Raw genomic sequence first — 22,912 nt, 5'->3', positions numbered from 1 at the left:
CTTAATCTATGATGTTACAAGGCGAAATGCAATTTTGGCCGTTCGGATATTTTTGAGCACGACTGTGCTCTTCAGAGAAGCGGAAGGAGCTGCTAATAAGACCTTCTACGATTCAGTCTAAAATTTCAGCACTTACTTAGAAGATGTTTAATACGCTCATGAAAATTGTTATATATGGGTGTACACATGTAGCTAACTCCTTTTTGTACTAATGTTAAGCCCTTCTAGCCTTCGTAGAGGATGTTTTTCGTCCTAGTGTTATACTAGGAGAGCATGTCATAAATGAAAGTGACGCAATACTAGTAAACAGATGCACTGCATCGGATATGAAAATTTTAAATGCTTTCTTCCTGCATAGATGGATACGTAAGTGCAGGTGGTGGAGTCATTCAGGAGTTATTTGAACAATCATAGATTACATAACACAAAAGAAAAATTCTGGTGTTAGAGTGAGTGACGTAAGTGTGTACAGGAGTCCCAGAATGGGGCTCTGACCAGTTCCTGCTTTGAGCAAAGTTTGTCATCCATCATGGGGGTAAAGGGTACCTTAGGTATACAGCGCTCCCATTAAAATTCTGGATGCTGTTAAACATAGTGAAAATAGTCTCAAAGATAAAAGTGCTACATTTGTTCATAAACTGAGACGAGCTAGAAAACTGCAAGGTTTTGATGAAGGCACAAATGCTAAAGAGAAATATAAAAGGATTAAATGATGCACTGACGAGGCAGCATATGAAGTAATGGGACAACAAAGAGAAGAAAGAAAACAAATTCCAGAAAGGTGGATGGAGAAATTAGGGGAACAGATAAAAATGAAGAAGAACATGTATGACAGTTGGCTGAGGATGAGAGGCCTTCTGACACTCTACTCCTTCTACTCCTTTTCACATTTGTCAGACATCAGTAAAAACACCCTGTGAGTGCATTAGCGTCTCTAACCTCACTGACTGGGCTTAGGAGTGGACCCTTATTCTAGGACAGAGGACATTGGTGTTTAGCCGTACACAATCTCTTTAATTTCAGAATTTTTGTCAAAGGGGTACACGAATTTACGTAGGTTATGACATGACAATGTTAGAACAGTTCTCAAGATAACGCATTATGTCCTGTTTGGCCAAAATTACACTGAACACAACAATTTCAGATTTAAATAGAAGGTTCTCTACAAGTTGAAGTTGGCCAATACTATGACAAATCCTCCAATTCTGGTTCTCAGTTCGGTACTATTAAGGATGACAATCAAGTATACGGAGGATGGTTAATTTTTGTGACAAGTTGATCCAAAGATTACTTAAGGTTGTTCGAGTTCACAGTGGATGCAAGCTGGTGAACCAACAAGTTTACGCCTCTACTAGCAACATTTACCTTACCTGCAATGAGCTGTCGGCTGCAGGGTTGCTCTCGCCATCTGAAAATCTTATAAAAACTAATCAAAATCTTTACTGATGTTATCAGCAGGAACTGTCCTATGTTTCTCGTTAGGCTAGAAAATATGCACTCACCCCTAGTCTGGAAATATGGCGATATACACGTGCATAGATGGAGTAGCATGTATACTACAATGCCCTCTCAGTTCTTGCAAGAAAAATTAACTATGTGGCTCTTTCGTTTCTCTGCTGTTGGAGCTCAACGACTCTTCAGTTAATTTCCAGCTGAATGTCAGCCGAAGTGAACGGAGTGTTCACACAAAATTCCTCTTTTGGCGTCTTACAGAGAGTGATGTGCTCTGTTCTACACCTGACGTTCGTTCAGAGGAGAGTCCCCGAAGTTTTTGGGCTTGTGTCTTTTGTAGCGAACTGTCCCCCACCTGTGTCCTTTCGTGTTTCACGTCACGATTTTTTCAGACCAATGAGAGTGTTCCTTTCGTCTTGTGGAAACTACCTCTGCCAATTGCAAAGGGTCTACATTCAAACTGGTCCTAATTTCGCCCCTTTCTACTTTCCAGCCAATCGGAGATCTTGTACCCGCTCTTGACACCTTAAAGTTACACGCATACAACATGAGCGCACCATAGGCATTTCACGTGATCAACTGCATCACTGGTCTGTTTGTATCTATCTGGAAATCCTCCAATGCAGTTTTCTAAAGCATTTCTCCGTAACAAACAGCGCTGGCGTGCTACATGCTCTCCTCGATGTATCTCCTGGCGTGTTCATAGTCCCTTTCGCCACGGGTCACCAATCCCTTTTTTAAAAGCGTTCCATTGTACTCGGGCTGTGATGGCACAATTCGCATCTGTCCCCAAACTAAAATGTTTCCTCCAGCTGCTTTTTGCACCTTTTGCTCATTGGCATGCAGGATTTGGGTTCAGTATGTCAATACCGTCGAAACGAGTGTCATCTCTTTTCATTACAAACTGTACCTTTTAATAGGCAAATCTGCTCATTACCGCTGAAGTATGTCACGTGATATACTCTTCTACTTGTTACATGTAAAATATTTCATGTAGGGTGCGAAATTGACATTCATTCAATCTGCGGCCTTACAACATGGAGGGTAAAAAAGATATGTGGAAATAAACAGGGAGGTTAAAAAAGTAAGTATTAACTGGTAAAATGAGATGTGGGGAAAGAAACGTGAGAAGACAGATGTATGAGAAGTACAAAGGTAGGAGAAGCCTGGAAAATAGAGAAGAGTTTAAGAAGAGATGTGAAATACGGAACAAAATAACTGTTATTGGCATTAGAGGGTGGGAAAATCATTTCAAGATACTGCTAATGGTAGAGACAACCGGATATAAAGACATATAATCGGATTTCGAGAATCCGTTACCTGTGGGAAATGTAGACCCAATAACTACAGCAGAAGTTGTAAGACATGTGAAAGAAACGGAAAATTGAAAATCTCCTGGACCAGGAAACATATCAGTAAAATTAATGAAGTGTGAGGCGAATGTGTTATGAAATCGTTTGAGCAAATTGTTTAATGCATGCAACTTAGAGGCAGAAGAAGTGCCCAAGAAATGGAATTTGGCATTTCTATGTCCAACTTACAAGAATAGTAATAAGAAGGTATGTGGAAATCATCGAGGTTCAATGTTAAAAACTTTATTTGTAGATTGTACGGTTGGTTCCTAAAAGACAGTGTTGAGGGATATTGATGGACGTTGATGAACAAACTGTATTCCGTAAGAGAAGACCTTGTAATGACAACATTTTTACTTTATGACAACTAACGACAAAGAGATTGGAAAGGAATCTGAGAAGCCATTTAATGTTCATAGATCTCGAGAAGGCATATGACACAGTGCGCCTGTAGAAGATGTTTACAGCCCTGCAAGGGCATGAGCTTGAAAAGGCAGAAAATATTGGAAATTTATACAAGTTTGCAAAGTGTGTAATCAAAGTGGGGAACAAAAATTTCGTCACTGCCTTCCATAATTCGAAAATGATTAAAACAGGGATGTTGCTTATCTCCTACACTGTTTAAAATATGCATCCATAGAGCCTTAGAGCTGTGGAGTAGGAAATGTGCAGGAATTGGCATTCAGTCAACAAAGGGTCAATGTTTGTACACCTTGTTGTTCCTATATGATTAGATAATGGTGGCCAGTGAAGAAGTTAGTATCTGCTTCATGTTAAGAAAATTATTGGGAAGGTATGATAAGTGGTACTGAAAGTAAATTTTCAAAAAACTAAATACATGTGCAGTGGAGAGAATACAGGAAACTTAAAAATAGAGGGCCAACACATCAAGGAATGTAAGAAATTTAAATACTTGGATAACATCCTTTCAGAAGACAGAATAAGTAATTGGGAAATACAACAACGAGTAGCCCATGGGAAAGCAGCAATACAGAAGCTAAACCCTCTGTTATGGTCTGCTACAGATAAGCAGGAAAGTAACGACGATGCTCTGTAGAATTATTGTAGAGCGTATAACGGCTTATGGATGTGAGTGCTGTGAGCTTACTGGGAAAAAATAACAACAAATTTAGAGTTGTAGAAACTAACTATCTCAGGAGATGGTGTAGAACATCTCGCCGAGACCACGTAATGAATACATCGATTCGGAAAATGACACAGACTGAGAAAAGCATCACATTTAAAATGGAAGAACGGCAACACGCTTGGTATGGGCATACAATGGGAATGAACACCTGATGGATGGCCAAAGAAGATCTTGATGAACCATCTTCAGAGAGGAAGGGTAAGTGGAAGACCGAAGGTTGCTTCGTTAGATGAGATAAAAGAGGCCATGAGAAAAAGAGACATAGAAGAAGACGAGGAAGCATGGGAAATAGACATCGACAGTGACAGGTATGTGGGATGTGGCGACAGTTGTAGAAGCCCCACGGAATAGAGAGAGAGAGACGAGGACTGGTTCTACATTTTATCCTTTTACTTTTACCTCCTTCTGACGTGCAAGTGGAGGATTATTTATGTATTTCAGATGCAACAGGGGCCTCACAATACAACCCTGTAGTACGCCATGTTCAACTCTTCAAATTACGATTGCTTATTACTATGTGATAAACACGAAACTGATGTATTAAGCATTCTGTTCTGTAGATAAGATAATAACCATGAACATGTTGTGTCTAATATCCCATTTTTTTAAAATTTTCCTTGAGGATACAATGCTTCACAGACTTAAGAGTCTTAGACTCTTCACAAAGTATTCCCGTTGTTAATAATTTTTCATTACCGATTCCAATACAAATCTGTCAAGGTAAATACAGCCAGTTCAGTTAACAGAGCTGTTTGAAATATTAACTGTTTGCTACTGAACATCTTTTCCTGTAGCAAGTATTTATCAAATTTGTTGTACGTGATCTGCTAGAACATTTTTGAAAGTAAGCCTTTGCTTTAGAGCGTCACTTTGAGCCACCGTTTTATGTTGAAACATACCGTGACATTGTGAGATATTATTCTCAAGTTTTCTTATTCAAATAGCGGAGCTTCAAACATTCTGTGATTGTGCCACTAAAAGCAGATAGTGAAATGAAATTCGAAACGGATCATATTTAATGATATGCAAGAAAGAAAAAAATCCAGAAAAGAACTGGAATATTTTATTGTGTGTGAACCCTACATTCATCATGTTGCTTTTTTAATGAGTTAAGCTACTGTCTTCATTTATGTTTCCAGTCTTTATCATTCATGTTTGTTTCTTGTTGAAGGAAACCGTGTCATTTATAAAGGTTCTCAAGATGACCAGTAATCCACCTGATTCGTGGGCAGCAGCTATTTTAAGGTCAACGTTTTGTTCAAAACCGACAGTGGGGACGTACAATAAATGGTTTAAATATACCATAAATTTAGTGATTGGAGTTGTTTCACAGCATATCTCAGTAAACAGTCTCACTATCTTCATCATGTTGCCTAAAAGGAAAATCACTTAATACTGTGGTTAATAAAGTAAAGTAGAAATGATGTATTAGCGTATCCCATCGTAAATGGAACACAATGCATTAAAGCTACTGTATTTCAGTGGTCAGTAGTAGTAGGGAACTGAGATCAACATGCTCACATTACACCGTCAAAATGTATTCAGACTGGGTGAAGACCAGACTAAGTATCGTTCATTAGCTTAGATGACGAAATAACAATTTATTTTGCTGGCGAGCTTTAGAGCGTCTTAAAGTAAAATGTGTCGTTTGTTACCTTCAATACCACAATGCGAGATCGCCTCTCAAATTTTCTAATTTATTCAGAGTAACAAGTGTTTACGTGTGTCTGTCCATTCAGACGTTTTTGTTATAATAGGTTTGATTGCTAAAGTTCTCTTAAAAATTATCCCCATTTAATTGTAGGAGTAGCAAAGCTCGCTATATCTACGCCCCTCCGCGTAATAAATGAGCGTTATTGCACAGTAAAATATTCAAATGTATGTAAGAAATGTTCCTCATAACCATCTGTGAGTCTGCTTCGGACGTGTTTGATGAATGACAGTTCAAAGCATATGCGTTTGGCATGCAATCATATCCGTAAAAGCTGTCAAAATTGTTCATTTTTATGGTATTTTTATTTACAGAAGAATGGAAAAACTGGTAGAAGGTGACCTCGGAGATCAGTTTGTGTACCAGAGAAGCGTAGGAACGCGAGGCAATGCTTACCATGCGATTGGTCTTAGCCGACAGAAAGGCAGACCTACGTTCATTATATTTGTAGATTTAAAAGAGGCTTTCGAGAATGTTTACTGGAATACACTCTTTGAAATTTTGGAAATACCAGGGATAAGATACATGGAGCTAAATGTAATTTGCATCTTATAGAGAAACCTGACTGCAATTATAAGAGTCGAAGGACATTAAAGGGAAGCAGTGGTAGAGAAGTGAGTGAGACAGGGCTGAAACCTATCTCAGATGTTATTCAGTCTGTACGTTGAGCAAGCAGTAAATGAAATCAAGGAGAATCTTGGAACTGGAATTAAGTTTAGGGAGAGGAAATGGAAGCTCAAAATGGTTCAAATGGCTCTGAGCACTATGGGACTCAACTGCTGTGGTCATCAGTCCCCTAGAACTTAGAACTACTTAAAGCTAACTAACCTAAGGACATCACGCACATCCATGCCCGAGGCAGGATTCGAACCTGCGACCGTAGCAGTCGCACGGTTCCGGACTGCGCGCCTAGAACCGCGAGACCACCGCGGCCGGCGGAAATGGAAGCCTTAAGATTTGTCGATGATATTGAAATCCTGTCAGAGACAGCTAAGGACTCAAAAATGGTTAATGTCTTGAAAAGATGTTATACGGTTAACATGAACAAAACTAAAACGAAAGTAAAACAGACCGAGCACGGTGTAGCAGTGGTTGGCGCACTGGACTGACATTGGGGAGGGCGACGACTCAAACCCGCGTCCGGTCATATTTAGGTTTTCCGTGGTTTCTCTAAATCGCCCCATGCAAATGGCGGGATGTTTCCTTTAAAAAGGCACCGCTGATTTGCTTCCCCATAGTGATACAATCCGAGCTTGTGCTCCGTCTCTAATGACCTCGATGTCGATGGGACCTTAAATCCAATCTCCCTCCGTTTAAAAGTAAAACAAAGATAATGGAATGCAGCGGAATTAAATCAGATGGTGGCGAAGGAATCAGATTCGGAAATAAAGTACTAAAAGTAGTACATGACTTTTGCTACTTGAGTGGCAAAATAGCTGGTGACGGCCGACGTAGAGAGGATACAAAATGTAGACTGACTGTAGCAGGGAAAGCATTCCTGAAAAGAGAGGAATTTGTTAACATCTAACATAAATTCAATGTTAAGGTGTCTTTCTGAAGCTGTCTGCATGAAATGTAGCCTTGCCTGAAAGTGAAGCGTGGACGATAAATAGTTCAGAAAAAAAAAGAATAGGAACTTTTGATATGTGGTGTTACAGAAGAATGATGAAGGTTAAATGGGTAGATCGAGTAACCAATGAGGTGAACTGTATCTAATTGGAGAAAAATAAAATCTATGGCTAAACATGACAAATAGAAGGAATCAGTTGATATGATACAATCTGAGGCTTCAGGGAAACGTCGATTTGGTAGTGGAAGGAAGTATGGGGGAAAAAACTGTAGAGGGAGACCGAAGGATGACTACAGTAAGCAGTTTGAAATGGATGCAGGTTGCACTAGTTATTCGGAAACGACGAGGCTTGCACAGGCTTGATTAGGGTGGAGAGCTGCATTAAATCAGTCTTAGGACTGCAACAATACCGTCCATCGCGCAATGCAGTTACTTCAGCTTTTACTACAACATATGCCACTGAATATTTCAATGAGGGGGATAATGAATGAATAAGCGATAAGTGTTCAATTTTTAATTTCTGAACTATTTGAAACTTTACAATTTATGGATCGTCAAATAATTTTAGTTTGATAGAAGTTACTTTAGTACAGAAATTGTTAGTTACAGCTTATGTGCCTTCACTCTCTATTGTAATGGGTAATATATTGTGAGTATTATTTCAGGCGATTTGTGTCTGAATGATAACGGCGAATAGATCAAAAATTACAGAATTAATTTCTCTGTGAGCTTTACAAGGTAAGTAAAGAGAATGGAAGAGGAAAAAAATGAAATATGCTGTATCGTCTAAAGAGATTTTATTTGCACAGTTTTAGTACATATTGTTTTGGTCGAATAGTGCTTTTTCGTTAGCGTTTAACATGAAGCTGTTAATTTTCGTCACTGTCGCTTTCTTCTGACTCCTCCAGACGTGTGCAGGCAGTTGCTACCGAAACCTCGATATTGGTATCGTCACCTTCAATTGGTATGCTGTAGAGGTCAACGTGGCGTCCCCGTTGAGCTTGAGCGGCGACAGTTTCAACAGTCTCAGTTCTGGAGTAGCAGCGGAATGGAACCACCTTGTCGACGGTGTCTACTGCCTTGCATTCCCATTTGCACATCGGCAGGCGCTTTCGGCTTATGCAGACTTTCTGACCCCGCAGCACAACCCTGTTCTGGAGTGAGACGCATGTTGCGTCAGTTAGTGGCTCGGGAGTAGTTTGATTTCCAGGAATGATCTTCTCCTCATAGCATTGCTTCGGCTGTGCTCTGCGAGGAGCTGCGCATTTGTCACCATACGTGTAGGCTTCGATGAACGCCGTGACGTTTCGCACAATGCAGTTGGCCGGAAGTTTGAAGTCCGTCTGTCGTTTGCCGTCGAAGGTACCGCACAGACCGCGCACTGCTTGCCTGTAAATGTCGCTCGGTTGTAACAGTACACGCTGCTGGTCAAAGTAGATGATGAGATCCTGTATTTCCATCCTGACAGAGTCTGGGAGGGCGTAGGCCAGCACCAGCGGCTCTCCTTCCTTGTCGTTCAGTTGCGTCACCTCTGACTGAGAGACGGTAGCGGCCTTGCTGTTGGCTCTCAGCATGTACTTGCCCGACTGGTATGCTAGTGACACAACGTTGTCATCGACCAGCACTCTGACTTCCTGTAACAAACACGACACGGATTATAAATACATCACCGTTTATAGATAGAGGTGCAACCATCGAGTGAAAACAAAAGCGCAAAAGAGTGTTCGTACACTTCCCGAAGAAACTTGAAGCTGAAATACTTCTGAAATCGACTAATTTTCTTTTTTGACTATTATTTCTCTCTCAAATTAAACACTAAATTAGACTCTAAGTGCCAGGATAAAACATCTGTAGATCAAGACGTTAACGACTTACCCTCTTGTCTGAGATTTCCCGAACCATCACTGTGACGTTAGGTGACGGGACAAGTGGGGATGGTTTCACGTCGCGCTGACGAGCTGTGGCGAGCAGGATTCTCCAGCAGGGGCTCTTCGACTCGAACGGGTATGTTAGATTGTCGTAAGTCTTAATGTATGAAGAATCCACGCTGCAGGTTGCTACAAAGAAAACAGTATGTCATCTAATACTATTCATTCACTCAGCCTAAGAAAACATCGCATATTTTTATGATCTAGTATCTCACCGTTATACTGCCAGTTGGTGTAGTAGTTAGCGACGCGTTCTGCTCTGGGCAAGAGTGGATGGCTGACGATGGCTTTTGCTACGGGCATCACGAGGCGAACGTTGTCGTAGGCGGCGTCCAAGTATGCAGATGAGAAGGAGAAGTTGAGCGAGCGCATGTTGGGTGCGACTATAAGGTTGGCATACAGTTTTCCAGGAGCACCGGTACCATTTACGACGTTTTGTGATCCATAAAGGAAATGAGCGTAATCCATGTTGGAGTAAGCTCTGTAAATCGAATGCTTCAGTGCTTCTGGAATATTCTGATACTCGACCTCTAGGTCGTAATTGTTGAGCACACCAGCCTTAATTGTGGCGTTACGACATGCAGGCAGGACGTAGTTATCCTCCTTCATTTGAGATCTGCATTGCGCCACGAGTCTAGACTTCTGCAGGTATTGGTACATGCTTTGGCTTCTTCCAATATCAAGCTGAAAGTGGAAACAAATGCAAGAATAAGTGTCCACACCCCTATTGATTGGTCCCTACATTTTTCTAATAGTTGTGATTTATTAACTTACATTGGCCTGAATTGACATTCCTGACAAGCACGAGCCTTCTCCAGAATCTAGTCTGACAGATACAGACGAGTTTGGATTGGTCTTCAGAGCTTTCTCCAAGTTCATGAATGGAACGTTGGGGAACACGGATTGTGCCTCCACACAAACCTGCAAGTAAATTTATAGAGTACATCACTTTAAACAATATTTAAAACACTTATTGCAGTTGGTATATTATTCTAAACTATATTTAAAACGCTTATTGCTGTTCTTTGGCCAGTATTTTAAGTACCTGGTAAGGTGTGCTAGCCTGTGCTCCTTTAACTGACGCGAAAGCGAGCAGTTGCGATTTGCTGGACACTGGACTGGAGCTCCAGACGATTGCCAGCAGCGAAGAAGCGCCTTTGCCTTCTACAAAATTCACTCCAACCAACAGCGCCTTCGTGGTGACACCTGAAATTATTGGAATGCGTTTTAGATCCAGAAAAGCGCGAATCAGACGTAATTCTGTTGGTGAAGTCTTGGAATATTAAGTACTATTGGAATATAGCTTACTCTTCGCAAGTCCTTGTTCCTTCAATCTCTGTACCAGTTCCTTATGTGATTCGTTGGGATTCACGTTACTCAGTGCGGCTCTGTTTTGACCGGAGGCTTCTCTCCTGTGCTTGGCTCTTCCCCAGAACATTGCTCCTCGTTTGGATCTGTAGTACTTCTCTTGGCTTGACTCAGCGCTCTCTGGTTCGTCAGACATCTCCTCCGACGCTACCCTGGACTCGGGCTGGTCTTCAGACTCCTGTGACTCTTCAGATTGCTCAGGTCGACGGCGTGATGAGGACGAAGAGAGTTCGTCTGTCAACAGAGTTGTGCTTTATAATACAGGTACCAACAAAGATAAGAAAAACAGCACTTGCAATTTCTTCTCTATTTACCGTAATAGTGGACACTGAGTTCCACGGCTTTGGAGATGGACTTTTCTGGCTCATAATAAAGGCTGATGTTGCTGTAGTAGACCTGCTGCTCCGCATTGAAGAACAAGATAGCAGAAAGGGCATCGCGGTTTGCATATTTTTGGTATCTCTCGTACATGTCATCGTAATCCTTTTCCGAGTTGTACTCTACGGAATACACCATACCAGTTGATCTTCCGTACTGAGCCTTCCACTGCAGAAAAGTAGCGTTTGTCAGAGATTTACACTAAGAACACTCTCTTCTTGTTAACTAGAGCGTACAGCAAGTTGTGATAGAAATTTAAAATTAATTATTATCGACCACTTTACGTTTCGTATATAGAAAACATAGGTGTCGAGCTTTGCGCTCAGTAGTTTGAAGTACATAGCACCAACCATTACTGTTTACTTACCGAGCGCGGCTTGCGAGTGTGAACTATTTCAGTTTCTGGCGCCGTAAGAGCAGCACTTTCCACGGGGGACATGCGGTAGATCGTTGTGTAAGGAACGCTGCTCATGTGTGACAGCTGGTACCTGTGGTTCTTGTTGATGGGCTGTAGTTTCACATATGTGCTATTGTCTTCGAGATCAACGTTGACGAGGAATCTTACTGGTACTTGATATTGCTGGTTCTTAACATATCCGGCAGAATAACTCTTGTCGAGAGGGAGGACAGTGAATAAAATGGATCCCGAGCTTCTTCTTGAGTATCTACAAGCAGAGAAATTGAAACTCAGAATATAGCCCCACAACATCTTATTAGTTGCATAACGCATAAATTTTCATTAAATCACGTGTATTTTCGTTGAAGAGACACCAAGAAAATAACTTTTATTATAAATACTTACACAGCCCTCACATCTGCAGTGATATTCCATACGGTCGGCCAGGCCAGGTGGCCCTTAGGAGCACTGTTGAGTTTCGGTGAAGTCTTCAGGCGCAGTTCTCCACCAACTGAGTAGAGAACTGGAGTCTCGTATACGATGGAACTTGGGAATCCCAGAGCGTTGGGGAAAAAGATCCTGACATCAACTGCGCTTACAATACTAGTGCAGTTAAAAGGCAGCCCATTCTGTAGCTTGTTGACATTGTTCCTGATAGCTACAAACGAGGAAAAAAAAAGATTCATAAAAACTGGCCAGCGCTGACAGAAGACTAAACTGGGTCGTGTTGCTTTATGAGGTAGTAAATGAATAAAAAAGTAACCACTCTCGTTTAAAAAATATACTCGGCAAATACGTGCTTACCTTCCACCCATGAGTTAATTGTGTTGTTGTCAAAGGCAATTATAGACGGATGGGCCATAACGTTTCCTGCTATTTGACCCTCAAGTTGTTCCCTCAAGTCAGATACGATGTTGATAACTGGATCCTTCGTTGGTTGATTCTCATTTTCATCTCCCTCTACAATGATGTATCTAAGCAGATGTTGTAGGGTCTTGATGCTGCTAACTGCGGCTTGTGCCTAGAACCAAAATGAATAGAATGTATTGACTATACGTATTTATTAAAATGCAAAAGGGCTTCGCGTGATTGAGGTCTGAACTTACTTCTCCTGCAAGGTGCTGGAATCCTCCAATGTTCAGTTTCAGACCAGCGTACAGTGCATTAGGTATAAGTGTGTCCTTACTGCCGAGCTGGCTGTACTTCAGATTGTATGATAATGCCATCTCACGAATTAAGTAATCTTGTAAATGCTTGGCCGAGTACTGTACCGCGGTTTTATTTTGGCTCAGCATATTGACGGCTGCCATAGCACTTCTGGCTCTGTAAAATAGAAGAAATGGTTAATGAAGCACCCCTTTTCATCATACGACGAGCTACGCCATTTTGACAGTATGTAGGAAGGTAACTTTACTCACAGATCCTCATTTTCAGGGGTTGTCAGTCTGGCAGCACTCTGAATAGCTGTCTTGACAACAGAGACGACGTGAGGGTTGGGATCTTGCTTCGAAAACTGAGCCAGCCTCTGCAGGACACTTGCCGAAGGTTTGGAACCCATGATAAGCAAAACTGCAGTGCTGCGGATCTGGTGTGTTTCACCAGTGCTCTGGTAAATCTGGACCAAAACTGGTCTCACTATTTGGGGATAGAGTTCAGCAACCCTGTCGAGAGCCAGTACCATCAGAAGTCGTTGGAAGTTGGAGACTTGCTTCTCTCCCAGGATATACGGAAGTAGAGGTTTCAGGATGTATGGGTGTCCGATATTTCCCAGGGCTCTGGTGTATACTTGAATACCGACACTGTCAGCATTTTGAACAGCACGGTTGAGGAGGTTACCCAGGTACTTCACGTATGCTTGGAGCTCAGACTCGCTCGGACTGTCTAACTTGCCGTATAAGTGAACTGGGTAGAGATTGTGAGAACTGTCTCTGTCAACGATAGCGAGGCGCAGGAGGTTACCAAATCCCAGAAGAGCAGTTGCGTTCTCAGGACTATACTTCTCTGTGTTCTTCACTATCATCTGTAAAATGAACAGATGCACGATCATGTTACGAACGATAAATGACCTTAAATCACTCTACAGATTATGCTCAATGTCCTCACCACTCGGTGATACTTACGAAGAATTCCTTGAGGAATGCTTTGTTGGGGTACAGAGCACTGCGCGGAATATTTCCGATGGCGATGGCGGCAAGGCGTCCTCGAAGCTTCTGCAGTTTGATCTGCTCGTTAATAGTTCTGATTGCTGGTCCAGTGCCCGACTGTGAAAGGGCATTGATGAAGACAACCCTGAAATAAACGAATGCAAATCGATTTGTATATAAGTAAAGTGTTTAGTTCATTGTAGTTGGATCGAGATGTTACTTTTATTATATATATATATATATATATATATATATATATATATATATATATATATATATATATGGCGGTGGCGTCAAAACGTAACTTTAAAACATGTTGACATATTTGTACATCGGGAAAAATCTATACTTAGAACAGTCTTGGAACATGTTTTATTGTAGAAACAAAAGTCGTGAACAACACTGAGACTTACCACTGGGTGTATTTTACAGATTGCGGGTAGCTGTGCGAATCTGCCGGGTACGGTGCATAAAGCTTGTTAGCTATTTGGCGCAGAGACGTTACGCCGTATTTCATCAGCTCTCTGTTGAGGATCTGGAATGAGGCTAGTGTGTCGCTTGATGGGATGCTGCTAGGCTCTTGAATCTGACGAGCAATCTTCTCAACCAATTCAATGATAGCGCTGATGTCTGGCTTGTCTTGAGGCTGCTCCATGTTGCTGAACGGTAGCAAAGGCGGTTGCAAAAGATCGGGCTCGGGAATTTCAAGATCCTCTTCGCTGCTGCTGCTGCTGCTGCTGCTGTCGGATTCGTCGGCATTGTCCCAAACCGCACGCTTGAACTGTCTCCTAGGCCTGTAAGCCCGTTCCTCAGACTCTTCGCTGGGTTCGTCGCTGTAGCCTCTGCCCTGAGCTTCGTCAGCGTGTTTCAGTGGAAACATCCCCTCGTACTCGTACACAAGGTCGTCGTAGGTCACGGGGTCCGAGATTTTTGGAATGGGTTTGTCAGACTTCATCTTCCTCTGCAAACTGATTTTCACCTGACTTCCGAGCATGCCCTTCTGTTGGTTGTATACCAGTGGGTTCAGAATGACTCTGTTCGTCGTTACCGACTTCTGGATTGTGTACTTCCGAATGGAACCACTGATAACGGCCTCTGTGTTCGACGAGCGCTGGAGAAAAGAAAATTCTTAAATAAGCATTCGAGAGGATTCGTGTACAATGTTCATATTCAGTTGCCAAATATAATCCAGAACATACCGATATAGTTTGTCCTACGGAGTTTTCAATAGGCTCCCAGCGGGTCACAGTGTTCAAGCCCCAGGTGTAACCAGCTCGTTTCTCACATTTCGTGTAGTTCACTGCTTTAGATACGGTGTACAGTTTGCTGTCGTCCTCCCAGTTCTCGGGTTCGATGTCATTGTCGGACAGAGCAGCATATTTGGGATAGGGAGCGTACACGTATGCCGTTTGACATTTGCCGGTAATGACGTCCTGGAAAATATAAAAAAAAAAATGGAAAATATTAGGTGCTTACGAAATCAAATGATCCTACTCTCTGAAATCACTAACAGGTCAGTAAATATTCGCACCTCCATCGTCCAGTAGATATCACTGTCGCCGCCTGGGACGGGCCTACTGACTCTGTTGGAGCCCCGGACGTCCAACTGGAATACACTGGCCTGTCCCTTGACCCAGTTGACGAACCATAATGGCACTTTCTTACTAACAGTTACGTTAGAAATCTGGAAGAAGTTAAATGAAGGTGTGGTTAGTTCAGGTGTGTAATCGGTGCGACATACTTCGTGTATCAAGCAGTCGCAGTTTTCATTACACTCATTTTGTATAACACACTTACAACTCCGTTTGTGTAGTTCAGGTAGAACACATTGGAGGGGAGTTTAAAACTCTGGAAAGATAACTGGCTCTCAGGAATGTCAGCGTCCCAGCCACCAGACAGATTTTGGTGAACCTCAGCCACGCGGAAATCATCCAGCTGGTGATATGAAACAGACATGCTTATGGTAAATATCTTTCTTAAATTTCATGTTTAAAATAAATTAGTAATAGACCATTCATATGTAGAATCCTGTAACTGTTTAAAAGTGTAGAGAAATCGTGTAAAAATACCATACAAACTTACCACAAAAATATATTTTGCTGCAGAGAGATAATTTCTCTGTGATAATTTCGTTCAGAGAAAACTAACGTCCAACGTTGTTTCCTATCATTATTGTTTTGATAAATATTGAAATTAAAGTATTTATAATACCTGGAAGGCCACAGTTGACGAATTTATGAGCTGGACATGTAGGTTTCCTTCTATCTGCACACCTGAAAACTGGTTGGCGACTTCATGTAGAGCCGTAAGTGCCTTGGACTTCAATTCATACTGGTAGAGGTAGCCCTTGGACCACGCTGAAATGATACACACAGTACGATTGATGTGAAGTTTCTGACAGTCGCACCAGCTATTAAGCGCGTGCCTGCTGCCAACAAAGTTTCCCTAAACATTATTTGTAGCATATCAAGTAGCCACGTTGAAAAAGAATAATGAACAGAATGTGATTCAGCTAATGCGAAGATAAATGTATGATAATCGTGTTTCCAGGCGTCACAAACCATGGTGGTTAAGCGAGCTGGTGTCAGATACCTGACGTACCAAGTCTCTCTTGTGCAAAATAAGCAATTTCGCTATCGGAAGAAACTGTGGAACTTAGTTACTTACCATCTGGTTCGGCAGCGGACACAGTTGCCCCAACTGTAAAAACAAGAAGAAACGCAGAATGAAGACAAATTCGACCAATTTACCTGTATAAAAAACACAAATATACTGGACATATTATGATAAACTGAAAAAAAGAATAAGTTTGCAAACAGTGTACTGATAAGGTATTCAGTGTTGCTTTTAATGTTGAGGTTGTATCTGTATGGTCTTGGTAAACACAATGTGTAAAAAGTCCTGAAACACTAAATTTTGAGACGATATTCTTCTACCACGGACTTGTAGCTAATCGTCGGATTGTTTCTGCCTGGCTGTCTACTACAGAATCTGTAAGGCTTCAGTTGAAGAATTTACAAGTAACGTAGAGCCAATTTGAGAAATGAATGTGCTGGGAGTTCCTTCAGAGAGTATTTATCCTTTACAGTTGAAAATTTATAGAAATACCAGAATAACCTTAACATATTTTAAATGTACATCTTCTCAAATTCGCATTCTCCTTTGTGTAATACAGTTCATTTTCGCATCATCTCACGGCTAGAGTTTCCCATAGTTATTAGTATTCAGCAGCATACAATAGTCACCTAATTGAATGAGAAACGTATTAAAACATCAAATAATAAGCTATTTAGTACATTTCACCTTCTAAAATACTAAACGCATTGTTTTAGTCCCCCGTAAACAAAGAGGTACATTAACTGCTTCCCGTCGAAGCTCTGTAATCGAGCATGATTGCTATTCATCTATAAGCTGAACCTGTTCTAAAGCTGTCGAGTAATACAGCTGGAAATACTCTTTTAACGTATTGTTTCGATGTTCCGAGGCACAACTGGAAATGAAATTAATGAATTTATCGAATGTAAAGCGATATCCAGTGGGACTGTACACTTTCTTCAATTGACGTCGCTTAATCATTTTCCCTGTACTTGTAGCTCTGTGTGTGAACAAAGCAGCGAGAATGCTTGGTGTTCTTACTATTACGATACCGGTACAAGCAAAGATCGTACGATAGTTAACTTTCGCAATAATTGGCAAAGTATGGATCGTACACGTTCTGAACTACGGTATACGTTTTTCTCTGGCTCTCTAGCCTGACATTCCGATTTAAGATACTGGGAAGTATACATCTGTGGAAAAAGTAATTTGCCGCTTTGCAACAAATTAGAGTTAGACAGTCAGATGAGTACTGCGGGACTTACCGAGGAGCCCCAAGAGGATCAGCGCCCACATGGCTGTGAGGACTGGGGAGCAGCTGGTACCGACTGGAGCGTGCGCCCAGCTTTTATAGCTGCTGCCAGCCCAGTCAGCGCGTCCCAGGTCGGCCGGGTCACGAATGGCGCGCTACGAACTACTGAATCCACAAGATGCTCCTGCTTGGCAACGCGCTCCTCCAGAAGCAAACCGATAACATGCACAGGCGTGAACGCGCACGGAGACACATTTCGTGCCTTATGTATGATAATACAGTTTCATCTGGAAACCTTTTCTTTTTTCTTCCTCCACAGGGGTACCGTCGCATTCGCAATAGAATTATCATCGTCAAACAAACTTAGGATGTGTTAATGAATTCGTGTTAAGTTACAAGGGAGGCCACGACGTTATGATCACGAATTTGCTTCAGACTATGTACACTTTTAGTAGTCCTTTAGGACAACGCAATGTGCAAGTCGTAAGGCACACTACTAAGGCAAGTTCGAACAAATCACAAGAGAAATTTTACGTGTCGGATATGTACCTGGGCGTAGCAGCTCTGAGCACAAAACGGCGGCGGTCAAGTGAAACTCGGTGGTAATGCGCTAAAAAAAGGTAAATAAAAATAAAGAAATAAACTTTGTCTCATTGGTGTGCTACTCCACGTTCCCTACACTTTCCTTGGTTCCTGGGGGGAAGGAACGGGACACTCTGGCCAGGCCTCAGGTTGCAACCCCTGCCCACTTTGCCTCCACCCTTTCCCTTGGGTGCCAGGAAGATTCCATAAAAAATAAATAAATAAAGTGGTTAGTGTTCTTCCGCAGCTGGTGGATGGCTGGGTCGAGCCCCTCCCATCTTTTATTTTTGCTTTAATGTGTGGCTCTGAGCACTATGGGACTTAACATTTGAGGTCATCAGTCCCCTAGAACTTAAAACTACTTAAACCTAACTAACCTAAGGACATCACACACATATATGCCCAAGGCAGGATTCGAACCTGCGACCGTAGCGGTTGCGCGGTTCCAGACTGAAGCGCCTAGAACTGCTCGGCCACCCCGTCCGGCGCTTTTAATGTATATTTTTTTCAACGTTGGTCGTATTATTTCAGACATATGACATTTGCAGGTTAACACAATAAAAAAAGGGTGTATGTGCCTGAACTTTTCTTGAATTTCCAGTGGTATTTAGCCGTCTATTAATTTTAATTATTACAACAAATATTATACTTACAGTAATCGACAAGTAAACGACTCAAAGCATAAAGTATTCCTGAACTGTATATCTATCGTGAACTGCGAAATCACTTCTGCCTGCAATCGGGTAAGGTACCCAGAACTGCTTTGCACCTGGATGCCTCGACCTGCTGACATGGAGACGGGTGCCATTCGACAGTTAACTTGCTTAACGGTGAGACCTAGCTAATGTAGCAAGAACGAATAGTGCACATGCGAATTTTTTAAAAATTACGAAATTTTCATTTTTGCCGCAAAAATGAAGGGGACTCCCGATTCTTCGACTACTGGGGATGATGAAAGTCATGAAGATTCTGTGCATAGCCTAATGCAGAGGACAAACATCAGTTAATAGATACATTCGTGCACTATGATAGTCTTCTTCAAGAAGCGGACCTTATTGATACAGAATCATCAGCAACGATTTCTGCAGATGGAGTGGTGATTGCAGAAAACTTAATCGGTCTACCGCCGAAAGGTTAGGACAAAAGATACTTATTACTGACGAGGACCTCATTCATTCAGACGAAGTCGATGATGAAGGTCTATGCCGTGGAGCTGAAGCTTTTTCCGATGATGAGGATAATGAGCCAACCTAAAAGAAGGCAAAAGCCGGATACAATCCGATACAACACGTCATGTGGTATTCACAAACTCAAAGTTCATGCAGATACACGTGGCTTTTTCAAAAATTCTTATACCTTTGAAATGTTAATTATGTGAAATCAGTATTGAAAAAAATATGAGTGGAACTCGATCCAACCATTCATAGCTTACGGTTAACCGCTAACCTCTCGACTGCCGTGAGCCCGTACATAGAGCTACAACACACAGGTACACATTCGACGCATAAAATTTCTTTTACGGTTTTCTCGAAATTGCGTGAGTATTACTCTTTTCTGCTTGTACACTATGTTCCCCTAGTGGACTACTAAAAGTGTACGAAGTTTGAAGTAAATTCGTGATCCGAAAGTCGTGCCCTCACCTCTTTAGAAAGAAGGGATAACTACTGTGTAGCGTGATTTAAACGTATAATGACAGTTATTGTTCGGGTGAGGTAGCATTTAGAACTGATAATACGAACGGTTTCGATCAGTATCTTCGGACACCAGCAGTTCAATTCATAGATACGTTACGAATGTAAATTGTCGAATCTTTACCCCTATGTAGCCCGAAACGAGCGTTACACTACGAGGTCTTGCGTGGACGAAAGGTGCATGAAAATACGCCACGAGTCTTAAGCGCAGTAGGGACTCATAAATATTATAAAAGTAAATGAGCTGGCTCTGCGTCACAGGCATTAATTATAGCTTTGTGAAAAAATTAAGTTTTTCTGTGGCATCATCATCGTCATCATCACTTCTGTCATTCTTATTAGTGTAGTGCGTTATGCAACTGGAGTAATTTTAATTACTCTATCCACGTTTCGGATGATATTTCAATCATGGGTCACATATTTCGACAGTTGTTGATAGTCTTCTAACGAATCGTGTGTGTTAGGATTGCCCAGACACGACTACCTTTCTTAAAAATTTCTTTTTCATCATAGTCTTCTGGCCATCTTGTTTATTGTTACAGACCATCCACTTTAGAACCACTGTGTTCGTGCCGGCATGACATTACAAAATTTTAAAGCATTCCCAGTCGATAATAATTTTATATTGCACTATTTCAATATAATTGTTTCAGTTTTCACACAGCAAGAAAAACATACATAGCATTTTTCATTTTTTTCGGGTCCCTATCTCCAGTGCCCATCAAGCCATGAATGTGGGTTCTGTACATTATTACCGATACCGATAGCGTTCTATCAAATATCCGCAATATCGTGCCCCACTGATTTCCAAACTTCTCTTCTTCGTCGTTTACGGTCGAAAATGCAATTCTCAATTTATATACTCTATCAAGAGAGATGGTATAGTGATTAAGGTACAGTACTAACATTCGGGATGGGTGTATTTCAGATCCTGTATGTTTTACCATGGTTTCGATAAACCACTGTAGACAAATACAGAGAAAGTTCGTTCGAAAGAGCTGCAGACAAATTCCCGCTACATGCGTGTCCAATGCGAGCTAGCCTTTTATGTCTAATGACTCTGCTGTTATCTGGACTTTGAACCTGTTATTCTTTCTTTTTCCTTCCACACGTATCCTTTTAGCTTTCCTTATATACCTTAGTTCGGTAAGTGAACTTCTTCGTCATCTTAATAGTACCATCCTCAATAACATGTAATAAATAAATGATCCTACAATTTTCTCGCAGCGTATTCACTTATAACATCTTTAGGTTCTGTTTTATAGTTCACACTCCTGCATTACGCAGAATATTTAACAGGAGAATGAAGTGCACCCACATTAATGAAGACTTGTCTAGCTGCTCTGTAGTGTGATTTTGTATTCGGAAATGCGGCGATATCTCGCGGAGCGTTACTTCTATTTTTTCCTGAAATAATCAAGTTTTCACCTGAAAGTCCCATCCTGTAGCAGCTGCTGACTGTATGACAAGAAGCTGCAGAAAAAAATATGTACCTAAACAAACTTCAGAGACTGCAGACATCGCAATTCATCTTCCATATCAAAAGACAAAATAAGACAAATACGCATATCGGATACATATGCCACACTCATGTACATAGGCGCGTGTGGAACATTGGACAAAAATTTAGTAATGCCTGAAACGAAGCACCAGGCAAGCAAGTACAGTCTTAGAGGCACCAGATTCGCATTCAGAAGGAACATGAGGTTTTCGTGGTGTTCCTAACTGGATGAGCGTGAATTTTTACGTAGTTCACACTTGATCCCGCGTCCGGCCATCCTGATTAGGTTTTCCGTGATTTCCCTAAATCGCTGCAGGCAAATGCCGGGGTGGTTTCTTTGAAAGGGCACGGCCGACGTCCTTCCCTGTCCTTCCCTAATCTGATGAGACCGATGACCTCGCTGTCTGGTCTCTTCCCTCAAAACAACCCAACCGCACTTGATTTCGTGTCCCATCCTCGTCCAGGCCGAGCTTGAACTCTTTCACTAACGGCTTCGTCGACGACGGGACGTTAACCGCTTACGTTTGTTTTCTGGAAACGAAGTGTACGAAACGATAGAACTTTAAACATGTAATGGATAAGGACAGAAATACAGAGACACTGTGCATAGACGCATGACGCATCTCAAGTGTCAGGTGATACTTTTATTAGGCCTAAGGCTTTTCTTCCGCAGTTTTGCAATAGATGGCAGTGGTAGCAAGTAGTGGTGTGGGTGGTAGGTCGTAAGAGTCATACAATAAGCTTAGGCATTTGTAAACATAACGCCATCAAAATATTAGTCGAGTTTTGATTGCGTCATAAAGTTATTCTCGATTGTTTATGTCAATTTACGAGCCCAATTCTCACCATTTACAGGAAGTTTTAATTCTCTGCTTTAACGTGAAGAAATCTGAGGACGAGGCTCATAAAATGCTCGGTAAAATCTATGATGAGGCACCTATTAGTGAAAGAACGCACAGAAACTGGTTCCCGCAGTTCAAGAACGGCGATTTTGACGTCTAAGATCGGCATGGCGGTGGAAGAAAGTAGGTTTCCAAAACTACTGAAACCGACGAAAACAATCACAGGAGATCATGATCGAAAGCAGCTGATACGTTTGAGCCCAGCACTGAAAGAGAAACGGCCACAATACAGCGGTAGAAACGGAAAGGTGATTTTGCAGCATGATAATACTCTATCCCATGTAGCAGAATCGGTCTAAGCATACTTGGGAACGCACTCGCTGTATTGTCCAGAAATTGCTCCCTCTGACTAGGTACTTTTTCTATCAATGGCATACGGCTTGGTTGACTAGCACTTCCGGTCATATGAACAACTGCAATGATCGATTCATTGACCTCCTCGAAAGACGCCCACTTCTTCCGCCACGGGATTCGAATGATGTCCCAAACATGGGAGAGAGTACCGACCAGCGATGATCAGCACTTTGAATCGTAAATTCTTGGTATGTTTTTCACAATGAAACGTCGAACGTAGAAAAAAACGGCAGAAGCAAAGTTGTAGACCTAATATTGCGTACTTGATTCAATCAGTAAAAATTTCAGAAATACTGAGTGACATATTCTGAAAAGAACATAAAGAACTTTTCAAGCAGTTTTTATACCCATGTTTAAATCTCAACCACTGGTCAGCAGTATAACACAACAGATTCTGTTTCTTTCAGAATCAATTGCAAAAAAATCTAATGACATAGAAACATGCACAGATATGAATATTCAGATTCTAAGTCTATCATCGCAGGTCGTCCCACCTAATTCTCACGTCGGTAACAGTTATGTTAATTATCATATGAAAAGGAAGTGTTTTAGACAAACTTTATTTCGTTCTAAAAGCCCTATCTGGTT

The 22,912-nt window shown here is 41.6% G+C and overlaps 1 protein-coding gene across 1 annotated transcript; it reads right to left on the bottom strand.

Moving 5' to 3' along the window:
* Positions 1–8,012: 8,012 nt before the first annotated feature.
* LOC126298903 (vitellogenin-1-like) lies at positions 8,013–17,533 on the bottom strand. Its single transcript, XM_049990442.1, has 20 exons — positions 17,308–17,533; positions 16,115–16,147; positions 15,659–15,804; positions 15,245–15,382; positions 14,979–15,131; positions 14,647–14,880; positions 13,861–14,558; positions 13,424–13,592; positions 12,722–13,323; positions 12,410–12,626; positions 12,108–12,324; positions 11,709–11,961; positions 11,274–11,571; positions 10,843–11,074; positions 10,469–10,762; positions 10,206–10,366; positions 9,935–10,081; positions 9,376–9,844; positions 9,108–9,289; positions 8,013–8,866 (listed from the first exon to the last, which is right to left on the bottom strand). Exons 1-20 carry the CDS (start codon positions 17,336–17,338, stop codon positions 8,102–8,104), a joined length of 5,439 nt encoding a protein of 1,812 aa, XP_049846399.1. The 5' UTR covers positions 17,339–17,533; the 3' UTR covers positions 8,013–8,101.
* Between the last annotated feature and the right edge of the window lie 5,379 nt (positions 17,534–22,912).

The sequence above is a fragment of the Schistocerca gregaria genome, chromosome X, assembly GCF_023897955.1.
Source record: "Schistocerca gregaria isolate iqSchGreg1 chromosome X, iqSchGreg1.2, whole genome shotgun sequence".
Taxonomy (NCBI): domain Eukaryota; kingdom Metazoa; phylum Arthropoda; class Insecta; order Orthoptera; family Acrididae; genus Schistocerca; species Schistocerca gregaria.
This window is presented reverse-complemented; position numbering and strand designations above follow the sequence as displayed.

Bases quoted from the DNA above. Each gene is read 5' to 3' on its own strand.
- LOC126298903 (XM_049990442.1), bottom strand. From the start codon at position 17,338: ATGTGGGCGCTGATCCTCTTGGGGCTCCTCG. The intron at 13,593-13,860 runs GTAAGTCTCAGT...CGTTTATTTCAG, and splicing joins TCTGTAAAATACACCCAGTG to GGTTGTCTTCATCAATGCCC. The intron at 11,075-11,273 runs GTAAGTAAACAG...ACTTTTCTGCAG, and splicing joins ACACTCGCAAGCCGCGCTCG to TGGAAGGCTCAGTACGGAAG.